Below are 16,846 nucleotides of genomic sequence, written 5' to 3' on the forward strand. Positions count from 1 at the left end.
TATATATATATATATGTATGTATGTATACACACACACACACACAGATATATATTTTTAATGCTATGGGATTAGATATAGTCAACAAGGAAGAGTGTGACTTTAGAACACAAAGAACCAAGCCAGGTCATACCATTCTTCTTATAAAACCTTTACTGTTTCCCAATACTATAGAACAAAACCCAAATTCCTTGGGAGGGCATCCCAGGCCCTCTACATTCTTGCCGGAGACAGCATTTCCAGTCTCATGTCCTACCATGTATTTCTAGAGACATTTTACCTACATGGCTTCCTCTAAACACTTGGGCTCTGTGTCTTTGCTCATGCTATCCCCTCCATTTGGAGTGTCCTTCTGCCAGCCTCCCCTGCTTGGTGAAACCCTCCTTACGCATAACGTCTTAGTTCAGGTACATCATCAATCCCTCCCCTCATCTACCTAGTCAAAAGCAATGACACCTGGAGCAAATGGCTGGCTCACTCAAGAGTTCGAACCCCACACCGGGCATGAGGACTTAAAAAGAAAATCTTAAAAAAAAAAAAAAAAAACCAGAAGCAAGGACACCTTCCTCTGAGAACCTTATCCCTCAACTGCGAGTGAGTGAAAAATGACTTACCCAGCATGCCTGGAGGTAGACAGCCCAAGGCTGGTGCAGTGGCTCTAGAGGTAATCAATGGACCGGGCTCCTTTCTTCTCCACCTTCCACAACACGTGGCTTTCAACCCATCGGTGCTAAAAGGTTGGAAGGGTACAGCTCCTCTTCTAGCCTCCCATTCATTCAGGGAGAAATAAGAGAAAGGAAGCCCCGAGGGACGAGGCTGGCTCTGTATCAGCAACCTTCCTGGAGATTTCCAGACTACTGCTCATGCCTCATTGGCCAGAACTGTGTCCTCCTGTCTACAGCGGAGGCTGGGAGGTGTAGTGTTCTGGTTGGGTGCATAGCCAGCCTGAGTCAATGTCAGGTGTTCCAACGGTAAAGGAGCACACACAGTGGGCTGGGTCCCAACAGGGTTTGCTGTGGAGCCCAGAGTGCCTTCCTTTTCGTCTATTCGCAGTTTGCGTGTCTTTTTCGCTAGATCTGAAGCCTCTCAGCCACATTTTTAAACCTTAGGACTCCCTCATCTTTACCTAGCACATTAGAAGCCTGTAATAAAGGGCTCTTTTTCATTGCCGAACAAATGACTACGGATTACTCTAGTCCTTTTCTGTGAGTAAAGGCTGGCCTGAGTAGAAGGTAGTTTAGAGCAGCTCATTGAAAGAATATACTACAGTAACTGAATAGCTTATTAAAGAAAAACAGGCCTCAAGAATCAAACGGACCTCAAGAGTCAGGCCCATGTTTTGTTCAAAAGACCCTCCTACCAACCCTGTCCCCTGATAATATCCTAGTATCTACCCAAGTATATTATCCTGTTGTACTCATTTCATGATGGAATCTCAGTAACATAAACGATTATTCACCTTCAGTTAATGTGCTGAAAACACATTAAGGCAGAACCAATAAAGCCAATCCCCTGCCTCACTGGTCCTACCAGGATGCCCATCACAGAGCCGGGGATAGTGCTGGGTGGGGGGGGCAGGGGGAAGAAGATCGAGATGCAGAAATGCCTTTCTTCCCCTTGTCATTGTGACTCCCCAAACGAATATACTCAGATCCCCACAGGAGAAGCAATGGTTTCAATCAACATTCTTCAGAAGGAGGAGGGCAGAAATCAGACCAAAGTTGAGGTGTCTTCCCACTGGCAGACCATGTGGTCATTTCTCTCTCCCCCAACTCTCAGGAAAAATAAGGTGGAAATAATTTCTCCCCAGGGCTTCTGCCTATGATTATCCGGCACTTGCAGTCTCAGGGTATAAGGAAGGGTCACCCGTCTACGCTCACTGAATTTTTAAAGATGATATGGTCTGTTAATAGCAGTGAGTCCTCACAGAGGAATACCGCAGCAAAGCTAAAGATGCCGTATGTTTCGGGGTGAGTCAGATTGTCTCCCTGTATTTCATGCATGCCTGTGAAAAGTTCTCGCAGCTCTCCACATGCCACATCACCTGAACTATCAGTCAATACATTATTCATTTTTTATTCAAGAGTCCATAGGACATTGTTCAGAGTTGTTTTTCCATACGTCCTTTTAGACGGCGCCATCCACAGTGTCTGTGATGTTCTATCTCCTCTCTGTTGGGTCCCCACCTCCCACAGGCGCCTTCTGGTCTTCACTACTGTTCTGTTTGTATCCAGCAAAGCACTCAACAGTTCCGTGAAAGGAGACCCATCTTATTATTCAAAAATGCATGTACAAACAAAAAGAAATAACGTTCAGATATTTACTTTACAATTGTTTTATTCAAAGCAAATTTTAAAACCTAATTCTTCTTTAAAAATGGGTTTAATAGTTTTATAATTAGTTTTAATGTTGTTTACTTTATACCTTCAACATAAATGATTTATATATTAAGTTAAGGTTTCCTGATATTCATGTACATTCTAATCTCGTTTAGGGAGCTATGAGAAGATTTCATACTCAAAAGCCAACACCACTTTTCTAAAATTTAGAAGAAAAGATCCTTGTGCCCAACGTGGTAGACAATTGCTCTGAATGGTAAAAAGTCCTTTAGCCTTCAGGCGAATGTTAGGTCTTGATTTCTGGTTGTGTGAAAAAGAAGTGTTTTGTTTTCTTCAGAGAACGGAAGAAGTCTTAATTCTTTAGGCTTGTTTTTGTCTCAAAGACGTGTCTAAAATGGGTTTCTAGAGTTGTAATGTCTAACAAACCCTCTGAAAATCTGGCTTGGGCAGTCCAACTTTTCGATGATATTTTTATACCAAAAAAGATGACCAGTGGCAGCTGCCTTGTGCATTGGCCAAGAGTCTCAGTATTGTCCTCTTAGGTCCTTCAAATGAAGAAGACAAGACTTATTTTATTTAGCCAACAAATATAGGAGTCTACGTACACGTCAGCTGGGAGGAAGCGGGGAAAAGGAGGTCACAAGAATAGGACATAAAAATAAATACTTTACACACTTTTCTCCCATGCCTGAAAGTATTAAAATTCTAACTGGAGAAGATTAGAAGGTAATTAGCCAACTCAATTCTTTATAAAAAATATAAAAACTCACAAACCAAATGATGCAAAAAAATCTTTTTAACCTAAAAACTCATTTCTCAGGGCTAATTAATAGCCAAGCCCTGCCAATTTGTATTAGTTTATTTGACTAACAAGAGCTATTCAGCATTTTCTTCAAAGTTAAGATAATAGATAATCGATTCTGATAAACCTGTCTAAATGAGGACATGATACTGTAGGCAGTTCAAGGAAAAATAGTCATACCTTTTTCTTTGGTGTAACCAAAAGGATATCCAAAGTTAGCAAATGCTGACATTTCAAATGATAAGAAATTGCCAAATGGAAGTATAAACTCTGGTAAAAACAGTCGTAAAAGGAAAATCTCTACCCACAGTTCTGTAGTGCAAGTTTTCAAATTTAATTCTGAAAAATAATTTCATTGAATAAGCAGGAAACAGCTTCCAGCAGGGTACCACGTGCCCCCTCCTCGCTCACCCTCTCCGTCCGTGCACACCGTCGTTGCTCGGCTGCTCAAGGAGGAACCGCATACAGAAGGACCCACGTGTCTCAAAGTCAGGCTGGGAGTTGTGTGTCTGTGCTGCAAAGCAGCAGGCTCCGACCCACAGCATGCCACCTTCGCAGGCTTGCCATTTTCACAAGAAAGAAACAAAGCCTTTCCTCCCCACCCCAGCCCCCACCCCCCAAGTACCTGAACCAGTCAGTTAGCCCTTTCCCATCATTTTGGGTTAATCACAACACGGCTCACCTCCAAAGCACACTGGGGCCCACACCCACGTGTCCTCTGGGGCGGCACCCGGGCATCGGCCCCTCTCCATAGAAGGAACGGTTCTCTCTCCCCCTTCTTCGGAAACTCATTAATTTCCAAAAGGTAATACTTCTAAAGCAATTATGACCACCTCATCCAGAAGACTCCATTACTCTGCCCAGCTTGTGTTTCCTTCTCCTACGTCTGTACATGCTGTGTGTGTGTATTTTTTTAAACATAAAAAGTGTTCAAAATGCACACACACACCCACCCCTCCACACACACACACACACCCAGCATTTAGGGGGGAAAAAAAAGGAAAAAAAAATCTTCCCCAGGAAGCACTTTCAGAAGTTAAGCTTCTACTTGCTTTTAAGCCACAGGCCAAGTGACATGTGGGTCCTGCGTGATGCTGGCCTTCCGCTGCCGGGCTGGCGGCGCCCGGGCCCTCAGCATGCACGCTGAGTGGGATCCACGGGCAAGGCAGGGAAGGGTACCGGTCAGGCTTTCCTAGAGCCACGCGTCGTGCGCCTCCCTCGTGTTACCTGGGAGATTCGCGTTCTTGTTCCTAGCTCTCTCCCTGCACAGGACCTCCACACTGTTGTGCTGGATCTGTGCCCTGGGCGCCGACGGTCCCGTCCGCGGGGCCAGCACCCTGTACTGACAGCGAGGCGGCGGGCTCCCCGCCACAGAGCAGGCTGCCCTTGTCCGTCTCACTGCCCACCAGTCCATCCAGGGAACACCCCCTTGCAGCGCCCAGGGCCCAGTGAGCCCTGCTGTCCACAGGCTCCACGGCCTCCCCTTCGCCTTCCGAGATGACGGTCATGGGGCTGCTCTGGATCCGGTTCCTCACACTGTACCTGCTGCTGGCCGCGGAAGGTGGCGTTCGACTGCGGCCGTACCTGGGACCCGAAAAGGACAGGCTCCGAGGCATCAAGCCTTCGTTCTTGGCCCACTCCTCCTGGGCCCTTCTGTTCTTGCTTGGGGAGCAGCTTGATGGGCTCTCCGGGGTGTCTGGTGAAGGCTCTGACCTTGACCTCTGGAACCTAGGGTCTGTGTTCTTCAGCATCTCGGCTGCAGACATGCGCGCGCTGGTGTCTGACCGACTCCCCTTTTTTAGCAGCAGAGCTTTGAAGTTGTCGCTGCTGGTGCTGCTCTTACGGACACTTCTCTGAATCGACCCCACCTGCTTTGGGGACGCCAGGCTGGGAGCAGCACCGGTGGGTGTCACCGGAGGGGAGGGAGAATGGTTTCGGGAGTGATCGTCATCTGAATCTTTACGGCCAAGGACTTTCCTCTTGGATCTGAGATTCAATACCATTAAGATAAAGGTCAATTCCCAGTGGGATGTCAGTCACTATTAAGAGTTACTTTAATAGTTCATTGTTATTATCCTGTGAGCCCCTGACCCAGCTATGATGATGATGAACTCACGGCCACCTTTCCTGCATCTCCACCCTCACTGGATTATTTTGAAACCAGTCTCAGACATCATATTAACTTATTTTGGTGAGGATCACTTCAAAAGTTTCTAATGATTGTCATATTTTATCTACCTCTCCTATAGTGCACTGATTCTGAGAGCATTTCAGTGCTGACCACCATTTTTTCCACTCTATCTTTTCTTGTTTGGTGCTAGCCCTTGGCTCATAGATAGGCCAAACCCCCGGGACACCCCCTATCCTGAGGTAAGCCCCCACCTCCAGTTCTAGAACAACCGTACAACTCTGTATTCTTAGTCCTTCTAGAGTTTGACATAAAATTAGTCTTCCTTGGCTCTGACTAGACCTTATGTCAAACTTTTTGAAATCTAGTTTTCCAGAAAACAAGACTGAATGAACCTTCCACACCACATCCTTTTGCTCGACAGACTTCGGAAAACCTCTAACCAATCAAGAATATCTAAGGAATGTGGGTGGAATGTGAAAGAGGAGGGTCCTTTAGGGAAAGTAAAGTGCTTCCTGGAGGTGTTTCTTATCCTCAGGCTCTAAAAACCTGTTCCATGGCTCTTGTACTGAGAGTGACTCAGGGGTAATAAAGCAGATGAGCCAAGGGGCCCCTTGCTGGTCTCTCCATAGTAACAACTCGGTCTGCAAGGAATCTCTTGGCGAAGTGCAGGTGCTTTCAGGAAACTCGGTACGTTTAATAAAGATCTCTCTCTGTTTGCTATAAAATTCTAGAGTATGCAGCAGGAAAGGTAAAGAGGATGCTATTAAATAGACAGATAAAGAACGGAATTTGAACACTACCAACTTCTGGCTGTGCGACCCCAGGCAAGCTGCTTATCTACGCTGCAATTTCGCTTTCGCTGCAATTTCGCTTTCGTGCTTGCAAAATGGGGGCACGGACACTAACCTCACAGGTTGGGGAGGATTCGGTGAAATAAAGAACCTCTGGAGTCACAAAGACCTGGGTTAGATCCCACATTAGACCGTCCTTGCTCTGTAACCTTGGGCAAGTTAAAGTTTCTGATCCAGTTTCCTATCTGGAAAGGGAAATGACAGTAGAGAGCTCACACTTTATCAATAAAAATGAAGGCAAATAAGAGCCATGAAGTGTCAGGCACGGAGGGTGTGCTTAACAAAACTCTGACTGTCCTTTAGGGAAACACAGTTCTTCCCTCCTGCCACCAGGCCAGGCTTCAGTGCTGCTTTGACCTGGCCTACACAGCAAGGCACAGGGGAAGACGGGCCCCTCCTGGCTGCCCTGGGCTCGGTGCTCCCTGAGTCCTGTCCATGCTTCCGGCCAAAAAGAAGCTCCCAGAGCAGAAGACAGGAAGTGGTGAGGACTGAAAACAAAGTCTGAAGGGTGGCTAGAGCTGATGTGGCACCAGCCCCTTTGAGCCTGCAGAGCCTGGCCTCCGAGACTTTGGGTCAATGGCGCTGCTCCGTTGTCAACAAAGAGCGGCGCTCTGGAATACATTAATGACCAGCCGACCGAAATAATANAGAAACCACCGAAATAATAACATCTCAGAATCTTAGAGCTGCAAATGCCTTCAGCTCACGTGGTCTGACCAGAGATTACGGTAACTGAGGCCAAAGAGCGAAGCCACACAGCTTCATACTAGAACTAGGACGCGACGGACTACCTTTGCACCTACACTGCACGCCCTCACAGCCTCTAGTGGTTCCTTCCCAAGAGCAGCTCTGTTCATCTGATTCTCGCAGGGATGCTTTGTAGCCTCATTTTTTGGTTGGTTTTTAAAAGGTGAGGGTGTGCTGAGATCCACACATCAAGCCATGGCTACACTTGATTCAAGTTACAGTCTTTTACTGTGGATTTCAAATGAAGAGAGGAGATGGGAATTTATAAAAGTTTCGTTATTTCTCAAGAGCAGCTGCCCCCCCAAAGTGAGAATTAAATCTAAGCATATGAATTCTCTGCATTTACGTATGTGTGTGTATACACACAACACACACACACACACAGTGTGTGTATTTCTAAAGAAGATGGCTATAAAAAGTGCTCAAACAGTTAACACTGGCTTGAAAACTAATTACTTCAATAAATATAAAAATTTCACACCTCAACTGGTGTTCTACATTTTCCATCTGGCTTTAAATCTGAAGTGAATTAATTTGCATTATAAAATTTGAAAGCTGTGGTGTGGTTTAGATACTCTTTCTTTTAAATTATTAGCTTAGGTGCTAAAGAATATAAAATAAAACAAAGCCCTAAAAATCACAGACTTCAGATGGATTTTTCTTATGTCTGCTAACACATTATCAATGCTAACACAAAAATTAGCAGGTGTCCTTGCTCTCTTTGCGATCCATACCCTACTTGGCCTTTATTTCTATCGCATGTACACAGAATAACAGAGACTGGCTGATTCCCACATCTGCAGTAGACAGAATTCACAAGCGGGAGCAACCACAAATTTCTCAGTTCCTTAAGAAGCTTCCCAAAGTAAAATATGGAAGCGACCTTTGGCATATTTTTCAGAAAAGCACATAGTAACTTGGCCGCACAACAGTTGGGTTCCTCACTGAGACCAAGTATTTAGTACACAGAGCAACGAGAACCTTGGCTTCTCCGTGGACTGCTACTATCAATATATATGCCCACACGTTTAGCAACCCAGCGCATAACACACTAAATGAAAGACGTCGAGGCTTGGAAGAATTCCTAAGAGTTAAATTCCAATGGGTTTCATTTAATTCCGAAAATGTTTATTGAGTGCTTATTATGTGTCTAGCATGGTTAGAGTTAGAAACATCTGTGTAAACCTCTAGAAATGCCACTGAAGTTGGTTTCAAAGGATGCAGCATTTTCATTTCACTGTTCTCAGAAATAACTTCGTAAGTAGTTACCTGTTACTTTTTTCTTATTTGACTGATTTTTTTTATTTAAATTCAATTAGCCAAGGTACAGTACATCATTAGTTTTTGATACAGTGTTCAATGATTCATTAGTTGTATGTAACACCCAGTGCTCATCGTATCATGTGCCCTCTTTAATTTTACTGAGCCATCAGGAAGGATGGCTACCATTTACCTCTTTACTTCTGAGATCAGAGATACCAGTCAGACGCTGTTAAAGAGGCAGTCTTTTGGGTCTTTGGGGATATCATACCAATACTAGAGCCAAGAGGTAAAGAACAAAATTCTTGACAAACACCTAATTCCCCAGCTTGGTCCCCCCACCCACCCAAGTTAGATATTTATATGCTGCATGGGGGATTTCAAATAAGGACAGCCCTATGCTCTTCATCTCACACAACAGCCTTTTCAGTTAGATTCCAAGAACTGGGAAAACAGTCCTGACACAATGTTATTTACACAGAGAATCAAATGATTTTATAGGTATCTTTGTTTCAGGAAGGAGAAAAGGGGACCTCCATTCAGCACAGTATACAGGCCTTAGCAGCATATGGACATTCGTAAGAATTATCTGAAAATACTGTGGTAAAGAAGTCGAGAAGGAAGCCAAGGGTTTATATAGCACTGTGGCTGAAAGTACTTGCACATATACAATCTTACCTATTCTTACAATGACACTGTTGTGAATACAGGCTGTTTACAACCAGGAAAAAGGTAATATATATAGTTTTCACGCTAAATCATATTCGTTCTCTAAGGTGACCCCATATAAAAAGTGTAACAACAGTTCAGGCAGTTATGTTGAAAAATTTACTCTATTTTTTTTTAAAACCCAACAATTTCTCAAGCCAGTAGATGGCACTAACAGTATACACGAACAAACAAATTAATTCCTTCTGCTCCTGCTTTGAAAAGATTGTACTCTTGTATTGAAACATTTAAGTAGCCAAAGATAACGGCAGTAAAACCCCCTGAAATTTTGTAAAATAAAAAGAATAATAAAAACACCCTTAGGAAAAAAGTCCTGTAGAGCTGGTCTGTGTATCTTATGTTCACAAAACACAGCATCGCCCATTCTGGACTGGACTACCGGCTGCGCTAATCCAGGTCTTGTAAACACTCTGTCATATGACTGACACATTGCATTTTCTTGCCAGCAAGCGCAATGCCGAGCAGAAGGCACCACATGGAGTCTCTGTCCCCCACGTCATCATAAAAATCGGTGGAACAAAGTAAAACAGAAATTGGGAGTCAGAGGAAATAAAAATACAGAAACACACTAAAAATAAATGATCGAGCTAATGCGTGACAGAAAAAAAACTCAAGGAAGACAAACTGAGGAACCAGTTAGAAAGGTGGACTTGTAAAGCTAATCACAATTAAGGGGAAGGAGTTTTGGATATACCTGTGAATAGCTGCAAAGAGGTCTTCTGTGGTCCGGGGTCTACTGGGGGTCATCACCTCATCACTCCCCTCTTCCTTAAGGAAGTCACCGGCCTCCGAGGAAGAGCCAGCTGTGTCGGGCTCTGGCACCCCAGCTACAGAGGAGCAAACAGACACACACAGGACGCACAAGTGACTTGAATTCCAGTCTTCAGCCAGGCTTCCTGATATGCTATCCCTGCCACTCCTGGTAAAGTAAGAACTGTAGGACAGGCAATGCGGTCTGTCGTTTGCTTCTCATTTTGATCGCAAGAGCCAAAGCTCATTCTTTTGGGCTGAAGTCTAGAACTACTGAATCTCTCCTAAATTTTGTTGTAACATTTCTTTGCAGCTCTCTAGAAGGGAGATGACTACTCATCGCCATTTAGTACCCTGTCTGCTGCAGACCACCCTACCCCTCTGTCTCCTGACGTTCAGTAAACAATATCCTGACACCTAGATTTTTTTTTTTTTATATTTCATAAAATGCCAAGTTGGTAACCTAAGTGTGAGGCAGCACGGGCAGCCCACATGCTGCTGGCTTTCCCGGGAACACGCACTAGCCCTCTCTTCTGCTTCCGCTGCCTGTGGTCGGAGGGGAATGAGAAAGAAAAGCATACTCACGCCCTCCGTCCTGTAGAGACAGGCAGCTCTCCACGTTTCCTCCACCGTCTGTACTGTTCTCGGCACCTGGCTCCTCCTGCGAGGGGGCTGGCGAGACATCGGGCTGCACCATGGGGACATGGGCTTTCACTCCACCCGGGGACGCAGATCCTGCAGCTTCTCCCTCAAGGACCGGGCTGCCAAAGCCCGGCTCCTCGGCACCAGCCCTGGATCTACAACTCTCTGTTGCCTCTCCCCGCGTGGGGCTAAGGGATGCTCCGCTCACGTTCTCCGCGGGCTCCGCTGTGAAATCTCTCTGCGGAGGTGGCACCACGAGGAACAGTTTGGGCTTCTTGGAAATGGGGGGTGGCTTCCTGCTGGGTGAAGGGCCAGGGGGCTCCTGGAGCGGGGCGGCCCTGGGGCCGGGCCCAACCTCTGCCTCCCCGGTGCTGCCCGGGCTGCGGCTCGCGAGGCCACGCTCGGCCGCACCGTCCTGGTGACCCTGACTCAAGCTCTTGGCAGGAGTCGGCGGTGAGCTTGTCACAGAGGCAGGCTGGCTTTCACTCTCCATTTCATTTATGCTATTTCGGGATTTCAAGAAAGCAGATGGCTTTAAATGATACTGGGGAACAACCGGAGTTAGTTTTTCCTGAGATACTTGTTCATATAACAGTGCTTGCTCGGTTCCTGAGTTCTTTTTTACGGGCCTCAACTGTACCATCTGCAATGCTTCAGTGGTTATCAGGGGCATGGGGGGTCTGCTGCCCTCCTCCTTGTTAGAAGGCTGCCGAAAGGCCTCCCGGGAACACTCTGACTGGCCAGATTTTTTGAAAGAAGGCCTGGCATCTTTCATCCATTTGGGGTCAAGGGGTGGGGCAGGCGGGGGAGCTGAGGAGGGTACGGAAGTGGGGGGAGGCGGCAGGGAGGCAGGTGCACACAGAGTAAGGGGGCTAAGCGCCCTGGAGGGAGGAGGAAAGCACGAGCTGGTGGGGGAAGAGAAGGGAGTGAGAACTTCTGGTGGTGGAGGGGGGAAGAGGGGAGACTGAGGCAGAGAGCCGTCAGGGGAATCTACTAATGGTGGGGGAGGAGGAAGAAAAGGGGACTTGTCCACTGGACATGGTGAGGGAAGAGAAGGGGATGGAGCAGCAGCAAGGGGAGAGGCCAGCACCGAATCCAGCTTCTTCATTGTCCCGCTTCCTTCCGTGGAAGTATTGGAAGACAGAGACGTGGACGATGAGGAGATGGACACTGATGATATCAGAGAGGACTTCCTTTCTGGCACCTTGGGCTTGGTCTTCCCCTTCCCGTTTGCTGGTGACACTGATTTTAAAAACACAGGCACAGGGGTGAGTGCTGTGGGTGTATTCGACTGGCTGGAATACCCACTGGACGGAGAAGTGACTCTGTGGGACTTCTCCGGCGATGTGATCTTTGGTTTGACGGAGCCACCAGGCACTTGGGGCAACATGGTCCTGGCTCCCTCCTGGACGTGGTGGACTGGCCCGTTTCCCGCCGGCGCCCCGCTGCCGGCCGAGCAGCCCCCGCCGGGGTTCCCGGGGTCTTCCTGCATGCCTGTGTAGTCAATGTAGTAACCCCAAGGGTCCGTGTACTCGGACCTGACGCTGCTCGTGTCGCTCTGCGACGGCGTGGCCCCGCACAGGGAGTAGACGTTGGGGGCGGTGGCCGAGGTCATGCTGCTGCCCGCGCTCACAGTGCTCTGGCTGCGGGAGCGAGGCAGCCAGGGCTCTTCGAAGTCACTGCAGGGGCTCTGGGAGGGCGAGCTGCCGCCCTTGCCTGGGAGGTTCAGCTGCAGCGAGTGCTGGAGCGAGGCGATCAGGCTCTCGTTCAGCGCCTGCCCGTTGGACTGGATGCCCTTCTTGGGGATCCTGCGCAGGGAGTCTGTCCGAGAGGGTGGCAGAGGTGGCTTCTTCGCTTTCTTCAAAGAGATGTTTCGCGAAAGGGACTTGTCATGGTAATGTGACCGGTCCCCCTGATTTTTCTGAGCTCTCCCATCAAAAACATTGACCACACTGTGCCTGGGGTTCCCAAAGCCGTCGCTACTGTACTGGCTTCCAGATCCGTCTCCCAGGCCGGGGTGCATAGCCATGTAGTAGCCATCGTGCTCCTCTGAATACAGGGACCTGGCATCATCTTTGGTGGATGTTTGGTCCAGACTGCCGCTGCTCACGTTACTTCCGGGAGTGGAGTGGCCAGGAGTTGCCAAGTGTGCTTTCAGTGGGGATGCCTGCCCGTTACCAGAGGCACCGTATTCCCAAGGCTCTGAGCTACCAGGCCCCGTGCCTCCTGAATGACTGGACTCGCTCTTGCCATCCACATCCTGGGCGTGCACTGGGGAGCTCAGGTTGTTTTTATAGTTATAGCTCATGGCTTGGGATCCATTCTCCCGATTTGCTGCAGCAGGAACTGATCCAGTGAGCATCTCCTCAAATTAGGGCTATTCATTTCTTGGAGCTTTACAACCAAACTGAGGGTAGGTATGTTTAAATTAAAAAAAAAAAAAAAAAAAAAAAAAAAAAAAAAAAAAAAGCAGAGGAGGGCCAGAGATGGAAATGGATGAGAAAAAAACTCTTAAGTGTAGATAACAGATTTCAAGCTACCTAGAAAGGAACAGAAGCTTTAAAAAAAAGAAAAAAAAAATCATGAAACCAACAATTTAGCCAAAGTGGAGAGAGAGAGAGAGAGAGAGAGAAAGAGAGAAATCAATTCATGCATAGTAACCGTTAGGATACATTAAATCTTGAAAAATAACAGCATAACCAGTTTTTCTCTACATTGTTTCAAAAACTTTAAAAAAAATCTCAAGCATGGGCTTTGCTGAGCAATGCAAGCTGAGTGCCTCTCATCTGCTCATCTGGACAAGGACACTGGTGGTGACGGGATTCCTGGGAACTCCCTCCCTATCCCGCATCAATTAACTACATGTCCCTGACTGGATATAAAGCCTTTTGCTCATCCGAATAGCAAAGGATATTACAAATATGGCAGCGATGTTCTTATATGAACCACAAAGGAGATGTCATCCCCTGAGGAATAAAGTGCCTATTCCTTCACTTCTGATGATGGAGAATATTTTCATATTTCTATCTTTAGCAGAGAGCATCTATTTCCTCCCCTTACCCTCTGCCAGGCATATTCACTGAAGACAGACACACACATACACACAGGTTCTCCCTCAGAAAGAGAGGAAGTGGGCCGATGGGCAAGAGCAGGAGAAAAATCCACTTTGAGGAAAGAACACAAAAGATGAAGTTTTTGCCACTTGGGATTTCAGATGGTGGGAAACTGACTTGTATGGCTGTATCAGTTTGCACCAGTTTGGCTCCAAATATTCAAGATACCTTATTCCATTCAACAATGGATTTTAACAGCTTTTTCTTTCAAAATTGCAGTCATTTTTGCATGAGATAAGTGGTAGATTTTGAACTGTCTGTAAGGGCGATAATGTACCGATTCTCTTAGGTAACAATTTTGAACATGAAACCATTCTATACTTCTGAAAATGGAATTATAGCCATTTCTTCACCATCTATAGTCCAGCACAACTTTCTTATTAAAATAACATTTTTCTGAAGACCTTTAAAAAACATGTAAAAAACAACTCACAAATCATCGATCAGAGGGACCACTTAAGTTCTATTCCCAAAACAGATCCTCTAATATTTTCATAGTACAAAAAGTGTTGCATATTACGGGACACAAATGAATGCTATCTCGACTAGAATTAAATAACAGAAATAGACTATAAAAAGAGATCTGCGAACAAATACAGACCTCTGAGGTACTGCTAAAAATCTTGGTGGGATGTATCTGATTTTACTATAATATAAAGAAATAATGTATTTTTAACTTATTACATAATACTACAAGGGGATGTCCAATTTTTAAAAAACATGTGATCAATGACGACAGATATCTACAGGTTAGTTAATTTAAGGTTTAATACATGGGTTTTTAAAAAGTTGTGTCTGGTCTTATGTTCTTCTTAATGTTCTCAGTACAAACTATCAATAATTATTCAGAAGGGGATTCCTTTATTTTATTTTTTAAAAAAGATTTTATTTATTTGACAGACAGAGAGAGAAGGAGAGAGTGAGCCAAGGGGAGAGGGAGATGCATACTCCTCACTGAGCAGGGTGCCTTCTTCAGGGCTTGATCCAGGAACCCTGTGATCACAACCTGAACCAAAGGCAAACGCCTCACCGACAGAGCCACCCAGGTACCCCAAGAAGGTGATTCCTTTAAATGAAGCTTTTTCTGCTTGGGGAAGAGATATTGTTCCAGGATATCCAAACTATTCCGTAGCCAAATATAATTATATAAAAACAAAATGATCCTATCCGATTCTAGAATATGAAAACTCATGATGGTTTGTTCAAATATGTTTCTATGTACATTTAAGATAGTAGGAGTATAGGAAAAAATTAGAAATTTTGTCTGATTCATTTAAATGGAAGGCAACAAATTATAAGCCACAAACTGCTTGAAACAGTAAATATTATACCTTGACTTAGCACCGTAAAGTGGCTCACCTCTAGAGTCCACTATTTATGGATTCTGAACTGAAAACTGCATAGAATTAAGCAGAATCAACTCTCTAATTCTGGAAGAATCTCTGGTTAGATTTTTAAAAATCCAAATCCCCAACAACTTGGGCAAGGTCTACTGGATAGCAAGTATCTTTCCTAGTGAATGTTTTCTTTTCAGATAATCACTTCTCTTTTTATCTAATTTGTCTGACTTGGCCATACTTCCCCATGTTTCATATCTAGAAAAGACTAATTTTTAAGGAAAATACTGTCTATTTTTGAGAATCATTAGTTAGGTAGTACAAAGCTTTGAAACACCAGACACTGTAAGTACAAAAGATTGGGGAGAAAGGTCAAGATCAATCAGAAGTCATAAAATGAAGAAAAATATATGATCCAAATTTTCTGTTAAATGTTACTGTATTTAAATGTTATTTTCCCTTACTCTATCAATCCTTCTAACAAGCTTATCTCTACAATGGCAGTTGTTTGTTTTTCTTTTCTTTTCTTTCTTTTCTTTCTTTCTTTTTAAGTAGCTCTAACTTAGATACTGAGACTAGGATCCAGGTTATGTCATCGACTATGAAATGACATCAACTGTCTCCTGTTTGGCAATCACAATGCAATGATATGGAGAAAGCTGTTTTCTTTCCTCCGGCATTACTGGTGTTTCTTTGTTACATGCAAAAGAGAAATGAACATGGGCCCTGGGGTCTCAATCACTGATTTAAAATTAAAATTATAGAAGACATGATTTACCTAGCTGATCAGATCATTCTAGTAAGGTCAAAGAGGCAACTGAGTTATTGGCTCCATACTGGTTGGTTCAGTAATAAAAGTGATAAAAAGTTCAATATCTCTGAGGTTCTAGAAATCATATTATATATATATATATAGTGTGGGGGGGATACACTGAGAGAATTCCTATTGAATACTTATGTGTATGTATATCTTTACCTGGGCCAAACTATTCTTAAACTCTTTGCACAAAGCCATCCCAAACTACCTATTTGGTTGTACAGCCAGTAAAATGTAGACTACCTCGAAATATCAACCTTGTTATCTTACAAAGGGTCTGTCTTTAAAGTCACTCCTTTACATTAAAGAATGTCCCCTACAAGATCAGTTAAAATATAAATGTTACCTGGGTGCTGTAAGAAATTAGCCCATTAAGCATCTACTGAACATAAGAGTTATGTACTAGTTTCTCACATCAGTTAGCTGTCACCTAAAAGGAGGAAAAATAATAAAGAGTCTGAAAGAATGAGATCCGGGAGGACTGGCAGACCTGGAAGCAGATGCAGGGGCATGAACCAAAGACAAATTTCATGAATCCTGTGGATGCAATCTTGCCTTTGTTTGTGCTAAGACCCTATGTTATGGAATAAGACGGGCACCTGTATGTCATCTGGGTCACTGGAACTACCTAGAGCAAAAGCAAAGCATCGCTATTCTTGTCTCGCTGTGGCTTCAGTCTGGAATGCGGAGCATACCTACTGTAAAACTGGATGGCAGTAAGAGAGAGAATACCAGGTAAAGAAGAGTGAGCCTTCCGTCCCTACGACAAGGCATTTAAGCAGGGGCATTGGGCAGAAACACACAGAACAAGGTCCGTAGCCCTTGGAAGCTGCAAAGCCACCTCCAAGTGCTGTAGCAGGTAATCACCATAGGCAGGATGAACTCATATTGACTCAAAGACTCCTGGGCACATTCAGAAATAATTATGCTCAGTTTCTAGACTATAACCTTCAATAATAAATAAAAGTAAAAACATCAGATGAAAGTAACTATAAGGAAGCAAATCCATAGGTTGGCTGAAGAGAAAGACGCAAATTTCAAAACAGGTAGTATTAAGTTTTCTACAATAATTATAAAAGCAGCTGTTATAGCGGTTAAGCGTCTGCCTTCGGCTCAGGGCGTGATCTCCGCGTTATGGGATCCAGCCCCACGTCAGGCTCTTCCGCTATGAGCCTGCTTCTTCCTCTCCCACTCCCCCCTTCTTGTGTTCCCTCTCTCACTGGCTGTCTCTGTCGAATAAATAAATAAAATCTTAAAAAAAAAAAAAGCAGCTGTTATGTAACATATAGTAAACATATAGTACCTGGCACCAAGCTCTTCCCCTGTATAA

The 16,846-nt window shown here is 44.9% G+C and overlaps 1 protein-coding gene across 1 annotated transcript in view; it reads right to left on the reverse strand.

Annotated features, from left to right (window-relative positions):
* Positions 1-1,403: 1,403 nt before the first annotated feature.
* Positions 1,404-16,846, reverse strand: part of NHSL1 (NHS like 1) — a 67,210-nt gene continuing 51,767 nt past the window's right edge. Inside the window, exons 6-8 of the mRNA XM_034670785.1 lie at positions 10,193-12,595; positions 9,552-9,684; positions 1,404-5,125 (exon numbers count right to left, since the gene is read on the reverse strand). Coding sequence (XP_034526676.1) covers positions 4,390-5,125; positions 9,552-9,684; positions 10,193-12,595 — 3,272 coding nt within the window. The 3' untranslated portion in view covers positions 1,404-4,389. The remainder of the gene's footprint in view (positions 5,126-9,551; positions 9,685-10,192; positions 12,596-16,846) is intronic.

The sequence above is a fragment of the Ailuropoda melanoleuca genome, chromosome 10 (genome assembly GCF_002007445.2).
Source record: "Ailuropoda melanoleuca isolate Jingjing chromosome 10, ASM200744v2, whole genome shotgun sequence".
NCBI lineage: Eukaryota > Metazoa > Chordata > Mammalia > Carnivora > Ursidae > Ailuropoda > Ailuropoda melanoleuca.